This window comes from Rhinopithecus roxellana, chromosome 3 (assembly GCF_007565055.1).
Source record: "Rhinopithecus roxellana isolate Shanxi Qingling chromosome 3, ASM756505v1, whole genome shotgun sequence".
In the NCBI taxonomy this organism is placed as follows: Eukaryota; Metazoa; Chordata; class Mammalia; order Primates; family Cercopithecidae; genus Rhinopithecus; species Rhinopithecus roxellana.
The window spans coordinates 115847198-115864860 of record NC_044551.1 but is presented as its reverse complement, the minus strand read 5'-3'; the positions used below and the strand labels follow the sequence as shown (position 1 = coordinate 115864860).

The 17663-nt window shown below is 41.7% G+C and overlaps 1 protein-coding gene across 3 annotated transcripts in view; it reads right to left on the bottom strand.

Annotated features, from left to right (window-relative positions):
* Positions 1-17663, bottom strand: part of RAPGEF6 (Rap guanine nucleotide exchange factor 6) — a 234450-nt gene that overhangs the window by 176578 nt on the left and 40209 nt on the right. For all 3 annotated transcript variants that reach the window (XM_010381558.2, XM_030926750.1, XM_010381559.2), the window contains exon 4: positions 14262-14345. In XM_010381558.2, coding sequence (XP_010379860.2) covers positions 14262-14345 — 84 coding nt within the window. The remainder of the gene's footprint in view (positions 1-14261; positions 14346-17663) is intronic.

The window sequence follows — 17663 nt, the reverse complement described above, 5'->3', positions numbered from 1 at the left end:
TGTCATGCACCTGCAGTCCCATCTACTTGGGAGGCTGAGGCAGGAGAATCGCTTGAACCTGGGAGGTAGAGGTTGCAGTAGGTCAAAATTGTGCCACTGCACTCCAGCCTGGGTGACAGTTCTGCACAGCAAAAGAAACTACTATCAGAGTGAACAGGCAACCTACAGAATGGGAGAAAATTTCTGCAAGCTACTCATCTGACAAAGGGCTAATATCCAGAACCTACAAAGAACTCAAACAAATTTACAACAAAAAAACAAACAATCTCATCAAAGAGTGGGCAAAGGATATGAACAGATACTTCTCAAAAGAAGACATTTATGCAGCCAACAGACACATGAAAAAATACTCATCATCACTGGCCATCAGAGAAATGCAAATCAAAACCACAATAAGATACCAACTCACACCAGTTAGAATGGCGATCATTAAAAAGTCAGGAAACAACAGGTGCTGGAGAGGATGTGGAGAAACAGGAAAACTTTTACCTTGTTGGTGGGACTGTAAACTAGTTCGACCATTGTGGAAGACAGTGTGGCGATTCCTCAAGGATCTAGAACTAGAAACACCATTTGACCCAGCCATCCCATTACTGGGTATATACCCAAAGGATTATAAATCATGCTGCTATAAAGACACATGCACACGTTATGTTTATTGCGGCACTATTCACAACAGCAAAGACTTGGAACCAACCCAAATGTCCATCAATGATAGACTGGATTAAGAAAATGTGGCAGAAGTGGCGCCAAGATGGCCGAATAGGAACAGTTCCAGCCTTCAGCTCCCAGTGTGAGCAACACAGAAGACGGATGACTTCTGCATTTCCAACTGAGGTACCGGGTTCATCTCACCGGGGCGTGTCAGACAGTGGCTGCAGGACAGTGGGTGCAGCCCAACGAGAAAGAGCCGAAGCAGGGCAAGGCATTGCCTCACTCGGGAAGTGCAAGGGAGAAGGGAATTCCCTTTCCTAGCCAAGGGAAACCATGACACACAACACCCGGAAAATCAGGTCACTCCCACCCTAATAACGTGCTTTACCAAGGGTCTCAGCAAACAGCACACCAGGAGATTATATCCCGTGCCTGGCTTGGAGGGTCCCAAGCCCACAGAGTCTCCCTCATTGCTAGCACAGCAGTCTGAGATCTAACTGCAAGGCAGCAGCGAGGCCAGGGGAGGGGCGCCAGCCATTGCTGAGGCTTAAGTAGGTAAACAAAGGGACCAGGAAGCTCGAACTGGCTGGAGCCCACCAGAGCTCAAGGAGGCCTGCCTGCCTCTGTAGACTCCACTTCTGGGGACAGGGCATGGCCAAACAAAAGGCAGCAGAAACCTCTGCAGATGTAAATGTCCCTATCTGACAGCTTTGAAGAGAGCAGTGGTTCTCCCAGCACGGAGTCTGAAGTCTGAGAACGGTCAGACTGCCTGCTCAAGTGGGTCCCTGACCCCTGAGTAGCCTAACTGGGAGATATCACCCTCTAGGGGCAGACTGACACCTCACACCTCACAAGGCTGGGTACACCTCTGAGAGGAAGCTCCCAGAGGAACGATCAGACAGCAACATTTGCTGTTGAGCAATATTCACTATTTTGCAGCTTCCGCTGCTGATACCCAGGCAAACAGGGTCTGGAGTGGACCTCAAGGAAACCCCAACAGACCTGCAGCTGAGGGTCCTGACTGTTAGAAGGAAAACTAACAAACAGAAAGGACATCCACACCAAAACCTCATCTGTGTGTCACCATCACCAAAGACCAAAGACAGATAAGACCACAAAGATGGGGAAAAAGCAGTGCAGAAAAGCTGGAAATTCAAAAAATCAGATCGCCTCTCCCCCTCCAAAGGAACGCAGCTCCTCGCCAGCAACAGAACAAAGCTGGACCGAGAATGACTTTGACGAGCTGAGAGAAGAAGGCTTCAGACGATCAAACTTCTCCGACCTAAAGGAGGAACTACGAACCCAGCGCGAAGAAACTAAAAACGTTGAAAAAAGATCTGAAGAATGGCTAACTAGAAAAACCAATGTAGAGAAGTCCTTAAATGACTTGACAGTGATGAAAACCATGACACGAGAACTACATGACAAATGAACAAGCTTCAGTAACCAACTCGATCAACTGGAAGAAAGGGTATCAGTGATTGAAGATCAAATTAATGAAATTAAGCGAGAAGAGAAATTTACAGAAAAAAAGAGTAAAAAGAAATGAACAAAGCCTCCAAGAAATATGGGACTATGGGAAAAGACCGAATCTGTGTCTGATTGATGTACCTGAAAGTGACAGTGAGAATGGAACCCAGTTGGAAAAGATGCTGCAGGATATTATTCAGGAGAACTTCCCCAACCCAGCAAGGCAGGCCAACATTCAAATTCAAGAAATACTGAGAATGCCACAAAGATACTCCTTGAGAAGAGCAACTCCAAGAAACATAATTGTCAGATTCACCAAAGATGAAATGAAGGAAAAAATGTTAACGGCAGCCAGAAAGGTCGGGTTACCCACAAAAGGAAGCCCATCAGAGTAACAGCGGATCTCCCAGCAGAAACTCTACAAGCCAGAAAAGAGTGGGGGCCAATATTCAACATTCTTTTTTTTTTTTTTTTTGAGATGGAGTCTCGCTCTGTGGCCCAGGCTGGAGTGCAGTGGCCGGATCTCAACTCACTGCAAGCTCTGCCTCCCGGGTTTACGCCATTCTCCTGCCTCAGCCTCCCGAGTAGCTGGGACTACAGGCGCCCGCCACCTCGCCCGGCTAGTTTTTTGTATTTTTTAGTAGAGACGGGGTTTCACCGTGTTAGCCAGGATGGTCTTGATCTCCTGACCTCGTGATCTGCCTGTCTCGGCCTCCCAAAGTGCAGGGATTACAGGCTTCAGCCACCGCGCCCGGCCTCAACATTCTTAAAGAAAAGAATTTTCAACCCAGAAATTCATATCCAGCCCCACTAAGTTTCATAAGTGAAGGAGAAATAAAATCCTTTACAGACAAGCAAAGGCTGAGAGATTTTGTCACCACCGGGCCTCCCCTACAAGAGATACAGAAGGAAGCACTAAATATGGAAAGGAACAACTGGTACCAGCCACTGCAAAAACATGCCAAAATGTAAAGACCATCGATGCTAGGAAGAAATTGCATCAACTGATGAGCAAAAGAAGCAGTTGACATCATAATTACAGGATCAAGTTCATACATAATATTAACCTTAAATGTAAATGGGCTAAATGTTCCAATTAAAAGACACAGACTGGCAAATTGGATAAAGAGTCAAGACCCATCAATGTGCTATATTCAGGAGACCCATCTCACATGCAGACACACACACACAGGCTCAAAATAAAGGGATGGAGGAAGATCTACCAAGCAAATGGAAAACCAAAAAAAGGCAAGGGTTGCAATCCTAGTCTCTGATAAAACAGACTTTAAACCAACAAAGATCAAAAGAGACAGAGAAGGCCATTACATAATGGTAAAGGGATCAATTCAACAAGAAGAGCTAACTATCCTAAATATATATGCACCCAATACAGGAGCACCCTGATTCATAAAGCAAGTCCTCAGAGACTTACAAAGAGACTCAGACTCCCACACAACAATAATGGGAGACTTTAACACCACACTGTCAACATTAGACAGATCAACAAGACAAAGTTAACAAGGATATCCAGGAATTGAACTCAACTCTGCACGAAACAGACCTCATAGACATCTACAGAACTCTCTACCCCAAATCAACAGAATATACATTCTTCTCCACACCACATCACACTTATTCCAAAATTGACCACATAGTTGGAAGTAAAGCACTCCTCAGCAAATGTAAAAACAGAAATTATAACAAACTGTCTCTCAGACCACAGTGCAATCAAACTAGAATTCAGGATTAAGAAACTCAATCAAAACCGCTCAACTACATGGAAACTGAACAACCTGCTCCTGAATGACTACTGGGTACATAACGAAATGAAGGCAGAAATAAAGATGTTCCTTGAAACCAATGAGAACAAAGATACAACATACCAGAATCTCTGGGACACATTTAAAGCAGTGTGTAGAGGGAAATTTATAGCACTAAATGCTCATGAGAGAAAGCAGGAAAGATCTAAAATTGACACCCTAACATCACAATTAAAATAACTAGAGAAGCAAGAGCAAACACATTCAAAAGCCAGAAGAAGGCAAGAAATAACTAAGATCAGAGCAGAACCGAAGGAGATAGAGACATAAAAAAACCCTTCAAAAAATCAATGAATCCAAGAGCTGGTTTTTTGAAAAGATCAACAAAATTGATAGACTGCTAGCAAGACTAATAAAGAAGAAAAGAGAGAAGAATCAAATAGACGCAATAAAAAATGATAAAGGGGATATCACCACCGACCCCACAGAAACACAAACTACCATCAGAGAATACTATAAACACCTCTATGCAAATAAACTAGAAAACGTAGAAGAAATGGATAAATTCCTGCACACATACACTCTCCCAAGACTAAACCAGGAAGAAGTTGAATTCCTGAATACACCAATAACAGGCTCTGAAACTGAGGCAATAATTAATAGCCTACCAACCAAAAAAAGTCCAGGACCAGAGAGATTCACAGCTGAATTCTACCAGAGGTATAAGCAGGAGCTGATACCATTCCTTCTGAAATGATTGCAATCAACAGAAAAAGAGGGAATCCTCCCTAACTCATTTTATGAGGCCAATATCATCCTGATACCAAAGCCTGGCAGACACACAATAAAAACAGAGAATTTTACACCAATATCCCTGATGAACATTGATGCAAAAATCCTCAATAAAATACTGGTAAACCGAATCCAGCAGTACATCAAAAACCTTATCCACCATGATCAAGTGGGCTTCATCCCTGTGACGCAAGGCTGGTTCAACATACGCAAATCAATAAATGTAATTCATCATATAAACAGAACCAAAGACAAAAACCACATGATTATCTCAATAGATGCAGAAAAGGCCTTTGACAAAATTCAGTAGCCCTTCATGCTAAAAACTCTCCAATAAATTTGGTATTGATGGAACACATCTCAAAATAGTAAGAGCTAGTTACGACAAGCCCACAGCCAATATCATACTGAATGGGCAAAAACTGGAAAAATTCCCTTTGAAAACTGGCACAAGACAGGGATGCCCTCTCTCACCACTCCTATTCAACATAGTGTTGGAAGTTCTGACTAGGGCAATCAGGCAAGAGGAAGAAATAAAGGGTGTTCAATTAGGAAAAGAGGAAGTCAAATTGTCCCTGTTTGCAGACAACATGATTGTATATTTAGTAAACTCCATTGTCTCAGCCCAAATTCTCCTTAAGTTGATAAGCAACTTCAGCCAAATTTCAGGATACAAAATCAATGTGCAAAAATCACAAGCATTCTTATATACCAACAACAGACAGAGAGCCAAATCATGAGTGAACTGCCATTCACAATTGCTTCAAAGAGAATAAAATGCCTAGGAATCCAACTTACAAGGGATATGAAGGACCTCTCCAAGGAGAACTACAAACCACTGCTCAATGAAATAAAAGAGGACACAAACAAATGGAAGAACATTCCCTGCTCATGATAGGAGGAATCAACATCATGAAAATGGCCATACTGCCCCAGGTAATTTATAGATTCAATGCCATCCCCATCAAGCTACCAATGACTTTCTTCACAGAATTAGAAAAAACTACTTTAAAGTTCATATGGAACCAAAAAAGAGCCCGCATTGCCAAGACAATCCTAAGTCAAAAGAACAAAGCTGGAGGCATCACGCTACCTGACTTCAAACTATACTACAAGGCTACAGTAACCAAAACTGCATGGTACTGGTACCAAACAGAGATATAGACCAATGGAACAGAACAGAGCCCTCAGAAATAATACAACTTTCTAAAACCATCTGATCGATTTTTGACAAACCTGAGAAAAACAAGAAATGGGGAAAGGATTCCCTATTTAATAAATGCTGCTGGGAAAACTGGCTAGCCCTAAGTAGAAAGCTGAAACTGGATCCCTTCCTTACACCTTATACAAAAATTAATTCAAGATAGATTAGAGACTTCAATGTTAGACCTAAAACCATAAAAACCCTAGAAGAAAACCTAGGGACACAGGCATGGGTAAGGACTTCATGTCTAAAACACCAAAAACAATGGCAACAAAAGCCACAATTGACAAATGGGATCTAATTAAACTAAAGAGCTTCTGCACAGGAAAATAAACTACCATCAGAGTGAACAGGCAACCTACAGAATAGGAGAAAATTTTTGCACTCTACTCAACTGACAAAGCGCTAATATCCAGAACCTACAAAGAACTCAAACAAATTTACAAGAAAAAAACAAACAACCCCATCAAAAAGTGGGCAAAGGATATGAACAGACACATCTCAAAAGAAGACATTTATGCAGCCAACAGACACATGAAAAAATGCTCATCATCACTGGCCATCAGAGAAATGCAAATCAAAACCACAATGAGATACCATCTCACACCAGTTAGAATGGTGATCATTAAAAAGGAAACAACAGGTGCTGGAGAGGATGTGGAGAAACAGGAAAACTTTTACCTTGTTGGTGGGACTGTAAACTAGTTCGACCATTGTGGAAGACAGTGTGGCGATTCCTCAAGGATCTAGAACTAGAAACACCATTTGACCCAGCCATCCCATTACTGGGTATATACCCAAAGGATTATAAATCATGCTGCTATAAAGACACATGAACACATATGTTTATTGCAGCACTATTCACAAAAGCAAATCTTGGAACCAACCCAAATGTCCATCAATGACAGACTAGATTAAGAAAATGTGGCACATATACACCATGGAATACTATGCAGCCATAACAAAAGGTGAGTTCATGTCCTTTTGTAGGGATGTGGATGCAGCTGGAAACCATCATTCTCAGCAAACCATTGCCAAGAACAGAAAACCAAACACTGCATGTTCTCACTCATAGGTGGGAATTGAACAATGCGAACACTTGGACACAGGAAGGGGAACATCACACACTAGGGCCTGTTTTGGGGTGGGGGGAGGGGGGAGGGATAGCATTAGGAGATATAGCTAATGTAAATGACGAGTTAATGGGTGCAGCACACCAACATGGCACATGTATACATACGTAACAAACCTGCACGTTATGCACATGTACCCTAGAACAAAGTATAATAATTAAAAAAATGTGGCACATATACACCACAGAACACTATGCAGCCATAAAAAAGAATGAGTTCATGTCCTTTGTAGGGACATGGATGAAGCTAGAAACCATCATTCTCAGCAAACTATCACAAGGATAAAAAACCAAACCCTACATGTTCTCACTCATAGGTGGGAATTAAACAATGAGAACACCTGGACACAAGAATTGGAACATCACACACCAGGGCCTGTCATGGGGTGGGGAGAGTGGGAAGGGATAGCATTAGGAGATATACCTAATGTAAATGTCGAGTTAATGGGTGCAGCACACCAACATGGCACATGTATACATACGTAACAAACCTGCACGTTGTGCACATGTACCCTAGAACTTAAAGTATAATAAAAAAAAAAAGTCACTCTAATGAAAATGTATTCATCAGCAGTCATTAAAATGCAAATGAAAACTATAATAAAATGGAAAAGAATGACTGAAATTAAGCAGCCAATAACTTTAAAGTAAAAAGACTTATACTACTAAGTGTTGGTTAGAATGTGGAACAATAAGAACTCTCACACACCACTGGTGGGTGTGTAAATTAGTGCATCAATTTGGAATGCAACTTGGAATTAACAAAGCTTAATGTAGGCACACCCTGTTGTTGAGACAGTCAAGTGTAAATGGGTTCCCAGAAAAATTCTAACTGGCCTGTACACTGGGAGCAGCACACACAGGAGTGGAGCCACAGAAGTTTGTGCCCTTTGCTGTGAGGAGGAGCCTGGCCCCTCCTCTTCCTGCATGGTACCTGGGATTCAATCTGCCAGGCAGGAAGCACACTAGCAGAAACTCTGGTTTTGCAGAGAATCCTTGTTTCCTCTTTTTCCTTTTTGCCCAATAAATTCCAATATTCTCATCCTTCAAAGTTTCTGTGAGCCTAACATTTCATGGCTGTGTAACAAGACCCGGCTCTTAGCTGAACTAAGGAGGAAGTCCTACAACACTGTGAGCCAACAATTCCTTGTTAGGTATATACAGCAGAAATGCATCCACATGTGCATCTAATATACAAAAATGTTCACAGCTGCATTACTTATAATAGCCCTCAACTAAGGTGTACATATCCACAGGCCAAAACTCTTCAGACATACAAGACTGATTAAAATTTAGGAAATTGGTGTTGAGGAAAGGTAAGAGTAGATTTAAGAAAAGGCATGAAGCTGCTTCTAGGTAATGACAATGTTCAATTTCTTGATATGGGTAGTGATTAGGCAAACATTTGATATCTAGTAACTCACTAACATGTAGATTTATGTTATCTGCACTTTTCCCCATATTATATTTCACAATAAAAGAGCTAAAACTAGGGATTTGTTGGAACTCAGAAAACAATACTCCAAAATATGGTGCTTTGGCACAGTGAGTCCTTTAAAGATACTGAAGCAAATCAAAGGCAAAGTCTCTGACCTTCTCTTGCCCCTCTTTTTCCCTCAAACTGAGTAACAGAAACCTCTTTCTCAAGGTGAGTCACAGAAAGTAGAACTCCTTTTCCTCAAAGCAAGTCATAAAACCTAGAAATGTTGCTCTCCTTTCTCCCTTGAAAACCCTCATTCCAGAGGGGTCCTGCCCCATACCTGGAAGGAAGGAATGCTACATAGGCCAAGAAAAATCTGGACAGGCCTTGCTGGGTTTGGTGCCTCAGTCTGTTTAGGGTAAAGATCTTAGGTCCACAAGGAATTTCCTTATGGACAAATTATGAGGGAGCAATGTAGCCTTTTTTTTTTTTTTTTTTAATTTTTGTAGCTATCTTATTTAGGAATAAAATGGGAGGCAGGTTTGCTTGATGCTGTTCCCAGCTTGACTTTTCTCTTTGACTTAGTGATTTGGGGGTCCTGAGATTTATTTTCCTTTCACAAACTCATTCACACAATTTTTGCTTCCCCTCTCAACAACTCTAAGCTCTGCTGGTTTGGAGGCTTAGTGTACAAAAGAGTATTGCTTCTGCCAGTAAACACAACAATGGTTCCACTGAACTAGAGACTTCCACCCAGTCATTAAACCAACAAGCAGCAAAAGAGGTTAGTCTACTGGCCTATGTGACTGATTCCAATCAGCAAAGAATAATGGATTACTGCACAAAATGTAGGCAAGAGAGACTACATGTGGAACTTAGGCCATTCTCTTATGCTCTTGTTAGTACTTCCATGCCCACTATTAAAGATTAATGGGGCCAGGTGTGGTGGCTCACATTGTAATCCCAGCACTTTGGGAGGCCAAGGTGGGTGGATCACTTGAGGTCAGGAGGTCAAGACCAGCCTGGCCAACATGGTGAAACTCCATCTCTACTAAAAACACAAAAATTAGCTGGGTGTGGTGGTGCACACCTATAGTCCTAGCTACTTGGGAGGCTGAAGCAGAGGGATCACTTGAACCTGGGAGGCAGAGGTTGAGTGAGCCAAGACTGAGCCACCACACTCCAGCCTGGGCAATAGAGAATCTGTCTTTAAAAAAAAAAAAAAAAGAAAGAAAGAAAAGAAAAGATACAATAAAGATTGGTGGAAAACAGTCAGGTGAGGTGGCTCACACCTGTAATCCTAGCACTCCTGGAGGCCAAGGCAGGCAGATCACTTGAGGTCAGGAGTTTGAGACCAGCCTGGCCAACATGGTACCCTCTCTCCACAAAAAATACAAAAATTAGCCGGGCATGGTGGTGCACGCCTGTAATCCCAGCTATTTGGGAGAGTGAGGCAGGAGAATCGCCAGAACCTGGGAGGCAGAGACTGCAGTGTGCTGGGATCACATCACTACATTCCAGCCTGGGTGACGGAGGGAGACACTGTCTTTAAAAAAAAAAAAAAAAAAAGGTTAATCAAAAACTACAGCAACCAAGAAAGAGGCAGGACAGTTGAAGACACATCAAAATTAAAGTTTTGTTCCAACCACAAAGTAAAGGACACAGAACAGCTGAAGTTTTACTTGAGGCAAGAAATACTGAATGGGTAGTGAAAGACAGAGATATCAACTATAGCCTTATGTCCAATTATAGAAACAAGGACTGTAGTAACTTTTTATATTTTCTCTTAGATTACAATATATATGGTATAAGATACTGAAGGTAAACTTTACAAGGTAGTTTTTAGTTAACAGAATATTCAGAGGCACTATGACAGATTATATACAAATATAGCTAGCAATGATTGTTGTGGTTGTGTGTCTCCTTATTTGGGCGATAGGGTAAGAACTTCATTTGTATAAAGGATAGTTGCGTTTTGTTAGGCAGACACAGATCGTTGAATGGAATTTCAAATGTGTTTAGAAGCATTCATAAGGAAGCTGAGCAGCCAGGGGAGTGAACTGTGACAGTTATTTACTGCCTCTCCAAACATACTGGCTCTAGCTCTCGGCTTCAAATCTACCCTTTATTGCCCTACTTTGTGGTAAGGATGTGAATTGTGTAAATGTTGTTCTTTGCTAGCTGAAAATGTTACAGCTTTGTCAGCAGAGGGTGCTAGAGGAACACTGCAATAAGAAAGTCTTTCCTCTGCAACTGGGGGGCTTCTGTTTCCTGTCCCCAGCTTCAGGGGCCATCTGCATCCCGGTAAGGGGGGTCTCCTACGTGCCACTCCTGGCCAGCAGTTCCCTTCCCCTTCCTGCCAGCCTTGACCAGATGACTGTGGAGCAGCTCTGTCCCAGAGCAATCCAGTGAACGTCTCTGCTATTTACTGGGCTGCAACTAAGATTCTTCAACAAAGTCTGAACTCTAGTCATGAGGAAGGGGTCTCCCTTCCAAATTTGTTTTGTCCTTGGGAATTTGCCCTCAGCTGTAGGGTATTCGGCTTTATCCTTTTTAGTAGCTAATCCCTTGAATTAGTTTAATTTTAAAGTTAAACTTTACCTGCTCAGGCCAGGTGCAGTGGCTTATGTCTGTAATCCCAGCACTTTGGGAGGCCAAGGCGGGCAGATCACTTGAGGTCAGGAGCCTGAGACCAGCCTAGCCAACATGGTGAAACCATGCCTCTACTAAAAATACAAACATTAGATGGGCATGGTGGCACACACCTGTAATCCCAGCTATTCGGAAGGCTGAGGCAGGAGAATTACTCGAACTCAGAAGGTGCAGGTTGCAGTGAGCCAAGATCCTGCCACTGCCCTCCAGCCTGGGCAACAGCAACTCTGTTTCAAATTTAAAAAATAAGAAATTTAGGCCGGGCGCGGTGGCTCAAGCCTGTAATCCCAGCACTTTGGGAGGCCGAGACGGGCGGATCACGAGGTCAGGAGATCGAGACCATCCTGGCGAACATGGTGAAACCTCGTCTCTACTAAAAAATACAAAAAACTAGCCGGGCAAGGTGGCGGGCGCCTGTAGTCCCAGCTACTCGGGAGGCTGAGGCGGGAGAATGGCGTAAACCCGGGAGGCGGAGCTTGCAGTGAGCTGAGATCCGGCCACTGCACTCCAGCCTGGGCGACAGAGCGAGACTCCGTCTCAAAAAAAAAAAAAAAAAAAAAAAAAGAAAAAAAAAAAAAATAAGAAATTTAAAGAAAAAATCAAACTTTACCTGTTCTAATTACGCTGTGGTTTCTGTATTCTGTCTGAAGAAGCGAAAAATTATTTGATGCTTAATATATACTAAGCATTATTCTAGGTAGTTTGTTATAGTAACTCACTAATCCTAAAATTGAACCTACAGTAGCCTATTATAAATTTTTCACACAAAAGATACAAATTCCCTAATCAGTATTATTCTTTAGAATAAACTTCCATAATCACGTATGCTGTACAGTTTATGATTACATTAATGCACACCATGACTTTTTCTAAAATCTCAAACATTCTATTTACTTAAAAAGATAAACTTCATTGTCTTGATCACAAACTAGTAATGAATTACTGCAGTTGATTAAGGGCTACTAAAAGTCCTCACAGTAAATTCTTGACCATTCAGAACACAGCAGGAGTGTTCAAAAGAAAAATACTAATAATCTTTTTTTTTTTTTTTTTGAGACGGAGTCTCACTCTGTCACCCAGGCTGGAGTGCAGTGGCTGGATCTCAGCTCACTGCAAGCTCCGCCTCCCGGGTTTACACCATTCTCCTGCCTCAGCCTCCCGAGTAACTGGGACTATAGGCGCCCGCCACCACGCCCAGCTAGTTTTTTGTATTTTTTAGTAGAGACAGGGTTTCACTGTGTTAGCCAGGATGGTCTTGATCTCCTGACCTCGTGATCCGCCCGTCTCGGCCTCCCAAAGTGCTGGGATTACAGGCTTGAGCCACCGTGCCCGGCCTATAATCTTCAACCATAACTGTAGGCAATATCAATCCAGCTTATTCAGTTCTCAGGGGCTAAAAATACAAATTCATTAATGTGAGATTCACAAATACAGGGAAAAGGAACAATGGCCAAAAAGCTCAAAAAAAACAGAACTACTATATATTTATAAATACAGTCAACTACATGTGTTATTCAACTAGTCAATTAGCACATTTCATGCAAAGGCCAATGATGTAAACTTTCAGGAGTCAAGGCATGACTTCTAAAATGATTTTTTTTTTTTTTTTTTTTGAGGTGGAGTCTTGCTCTGTCGCCTGGGCTGGAGTGCAGTGCCCGGATCTCAGCTCACTGCAAGCTCTGCCTCCCGGGTTCACGCCATTCTCCTGCCTCAGCCTCCCGAGTAGCTGGGACTATAGGCGCCCGCCATCTCGCCCGGCTGTTTTTTTGTATTTTTTAGTAGAGATGGGGTTTCACCGTGTTAGCCAGGATGGTCTTGATCTCCTGACCTCGTGATCCACCCGTCAAGGCCTCCCAAAGTGCTGGAATTACAGGCTTGAGCCACCGCGCCCAGCCCTAAAATGATATTTAAATCGAGATGTCCCATATCCTGATATTTATGTTAAACAGTTATGCCATTAAATTAACTACAATTGGAAGTCTTACTTTCAAAGCCTAGAAATTTCTTCTCAACATTATGGGAAAAAAGTCACTAAAAATTACATTTATATGTCACTAAAGCATATGTTGAGGCCCCAAAATCTTAATAATTACTAACAGAATTCCACAATTGACCTTCTTTCCACCACCCTTCTCTTTTATGTAATAGTTATGATAATAATTAACAATTACTTTTAACAGCCAGGTACTGTTCTAAGAGCTTTATATAGAGTAAGTCATTTATTTCTCAGAACTAGCCTATGCTATGAAAGAGGTTGTATTATTATGATCATTTTACAAATGAACAAAGTAAGGCACAAAGAAATTAAGTAATCTGCCCAAGAAATAGTACAGCAGATATGAACTCATGGAGTCTGGCTCCAGAATGTGCCCTTATAGACTTCTGTTGAGAGCATCTATAGTAGTTTCCTAACACCTCATGACAACACTTAAGTAGGTACCACTATTATTCCCATTTTTCAGTCAAGAAAACTAAAATTTGTCCCAAGCCACATAACTAGTGATGAAATCAGAATTGTAATCTAGTTGATTTACTCCAAAAACCAATTTCTTAACTATTACATCACCTCTCTACACCCAATAATAGCAATGAATCAAAAACCCATTAGATAAATCAGCTCAAAACATACATAAAACTAATTTTTTTTTTTTTTTTTTTGGAGAAGGATTTTCGCTCTTGTTGCCCAGGCTGGAGTGTAATGGCATGGTCTCGGCTCATGGCAAACTCCACCTCTCAGGTTCAAGCAATTCTCCTGCCTCAGCCTCCCGAGTAGCTGGAATTACAAGTATGCGCCACCACACCCGGCTAATTTTGCATTTTTAGTAGAGACGGGGTTTCCCCACGTTGGTCAGACTGGTCTCGAACTCCCGACCTCAGGTGATCCGCCAGCATCAGTCTCCTAAAGTGCTGGGATTACAGGTGTGAGCCACCACACCCAGTTCCCATAAAACTAATTTTCAAACAGGAAGAAGATACCATGTCATGGTGTAAGCTTACAGATTATACCGCCAGAAATACAAAAGATTAACTGATTCCTGCCAAGTATTTCCAATGGTGCCAACAAGCAAAGACATTTAAAAGATGTATCACCTACTGAAAGAAAACATACATCCTATACAAAATAGTTTAATATTAACTTTGCCTGCCATATGTACTAAGCAGCAAATGTGAACGTACCTGCAAGGAGGCAAGACCATGGAGCCTTTCACAAGCACAGATCCAGAAAGTAGGATATACCAACATCTGGCAATTGTTTCTGAACTGTTTAAATAAATAAGTAAATAAATGAGTAAAATAACACACATGTTCATATGTATATGAATTCAATATGAAATATATTCTGGTAATAGTACAAATAATTAAAAATGAAGTAATACTACTTAGAAATTTGGGATATTTTGCCTGTTGCCTCAGGTTTTATATAGACCACATTTACGTGAAATAAAAGTATAATCGCTATCTTAAGATACATACTATAAAACACCAATACTTAAAGTGAATAAAGTACTTTAGAAATACATTTTAGCAAAAAACAACATTGTTTATACTGTTCCTTGAAATAAATTTCAGTTTAATTAAAGCTTTAAAGCTAAGAAAGCAACTAACAAACACGTTTCCTAGAAAAAAAGAAAACAGAAGAATTATATCACACTTGTAGAAGAAAATAACATTTAATTCCGAAGTATATTAGCCCATACAAGTTGAAACTTGAATACAACAAAAAGATGAACAGAAAATAATTCTCAAATGTGATATGATTAAAGATAATATCTGTAATAGGTACCAGTACTCACAGAAATGCATTACTATTTCAAGTAGTAAATGAACAAAAGATAAAAACAGACGATTCTTAACAGGTACACAAAACACAGAGTCACTAGTAAACAGAAAATGCAAATGAAAACAATTATAAAATACTAACCAAATCCACACATAGTATCAATTTTACAGAGGCTATGATAAAAATTTATTCACTGCTTACTAATACTGCAAATCAGAATCACCACAACCTTTTTTCCAAATCAATACAGGAATCCACAGCACAAGCCACAAGGATGTCATAACCTTTAGCTCCAACAATGTTATACCAAGGAATTTATCACAGAGAAATCATTCTTATTCTTCACAACAAAGTTTCAGATGAAGTTTTTCTTACTGTCTATGTTTTCTAATTTTCCTGTAATTATATGAGCAAAAATAGAAATACAAATTATTATTAGTAGTGGGGCACTGCTACAAAGATATCTGAAAATGTAGAAGTGACTTTGGAACTGGGTAACAGGCAGAGGCTGGAACGGTTTGGAGGACTCAGAAAAAGACAGAAAAGATGTGGAAAAGTTTGGAACTTCCTAGAGACTTGTTGAATACTTTTGACCAAAATGCAGATAAGTGATATAAACAATGAAGTCCAGGATGAGGTGATCTCAGATGGAGATGAGGAACTTATTGGAAACTGGAGTAAAGGTCACTCTTGCTATGCTTTAGCAATGAGACTGGTGGCATTTTGCCCCTGCCCTAGAGATCTGTGGAACTTTGAAACTTGAGAGACATGATTTAGGGTATCTGGCAGAAGAAATTTCTAAGCAGCAAAGCATTCAAGAGGTGACCTGGCTGTTTCTAAAAGTGTACGTTCATATGCATGAACAAAGAGATTATCTGAAGCGAACTTATATTTAAAAGGGAAGCAGGGCATAAAAGTTTAGAAAATTTGCAGCCTGATCATGCGGTAGAAAAGAAAAACCCATTCTCTGGGGAGAAATTCAAGCCTGCTGCAGAAATGTGCACAACAGGAGCCAAATGTTAATAGCCAAGACAATGGGGAAAATGTTTCCAGGGCATTTCAGAGTCTTTCAAGGTAGCCCCTCCTATCACAGGCCCAGAGGCCAACCAAAAATGACTTCATGGGCTGGGCCCAGGGCCCTGCTACTCTGTGCAGCCTCAGGACTTGGTGCCCTGCATCCCAGCTGCTCCAGTTCCATCCAGGGGCCGATTTACCCCATGCTGTTCTCATGATAGTGAGCTCTCACAAGATTTGCTGGTTTAAAAGTGTGTGGCCAAAAGGGGCCAACGACACAGTTAAGGTCATTGAATCAGAGGCTGCAAGCCCCAAGTCTTCGTGGCTTCCACATGGTGTTGGGCCTGTGGGTATGCAGAAGGCAAAAGTTGAAGTTTGGGAATCTCTGCCTAGATTTCAGAGGATGTATGGAAATGCCTGGATATCCAGGAAGAAGTCTGCTGCAGAGGCAGAGCCCTCATGGAGAACCTCCACTAGGGCAGTGCAGAGGGAAAATGTGGGGTTGGAGCCCCCACATAGAGTCCCACTGGGGCACTGTCTAATGGAGCTGTGAAAAGGGGGCCATTGTCCTTCAGACCCTAGAATGGTAGACCCACAGTCTGCACTGAGAGCCTAGAAAAGCCACAGGCACTCAACACCAGCCCATGAAAGCAGCCACAGGGGCTGTACCCGGCAGAGCCCACAGGGGCAGAACTGTCCAAGGCCTTGGGGGCCCACCACTTGCCTCAGCGTGCCCTGGATGTCAGACATAGAGTCAATGGAGATTATTTGGAAGCTTTAAGATTTAATGACTGCCCTGCTGGGTTTCGGACTAGCGTGGGACCTGTAGCCCCTTTATTTTGGCCAATTTCTACCATTTGGAACAGAAGCATTTACCCCATGCCCATACCTCCATTGTATCTTGGAAGTAACTTGTTTTTGATTTTACAGGCTCATAGGTGGAAGGGACTTGCCATGTCTCAGATGAGACTTTGGACTTGGACTTTTAAGTTAATGTCAGATTGAGTTAAGACTTTGGGGGACTGCTGGAAAGGCATGATTGGTTTTCAAATGAGAAGGACATGAGATTTGGGAGGGGCCGGTGGTGGAATAATATGGTTTGGCTCTTTGTCCCCACTCAAATCTCATGTCAAATTGTAATCCTCATGTTAGGGGAGGGGCCTGGTGGGAGGTGACTGGATCATGGGGACAGATTTTCCCCCATGCTGTTCTCATGATAGTGAGTTCCACAAGATCTGACGGTTTAAGTGTGGCATTTCCCCCGCTGCATTCTCTCTCTCTCTCTCTCTGTCTCCTGCTCCACCATGGTAAGGAGTGCTTGTTTCCCCTTCACCTTCTGCTATGACTGTAAGTTTCCTAAGACCTCCCACTCATGCTTCCTTTGAAGCCTGTAGAACTGTGAGTCAAGTAAACCTCTTTTCTTCACAAATTACCCAGTCTCAGGTAGTTCTTTATGACAATATGAGAATGGAGCAATACAGAGACCAAAGTTAATTTGCTATCAGCTTAAAATAGTGCATTATAACAAGACTCTTTATGCTAGCTCTAGAGTAAACATAAAGAAAGAAATTACAGCAGATACACAAAGGAGAAAGAGAAAGGAAACAAAGTATAGCACCACAGTGAGCCACAAAACCACAGACGTGAACAAGACAGAAAGAATGCTACAAAAAAAATCTATAAAACAACCAGAAAACCATTAACACAAAGGCAGCAATAAATCCTTACCTATAAATAACAGCCTTGAATGTGACTGGGTAAGTTCCTCCAATTAAAATATACAG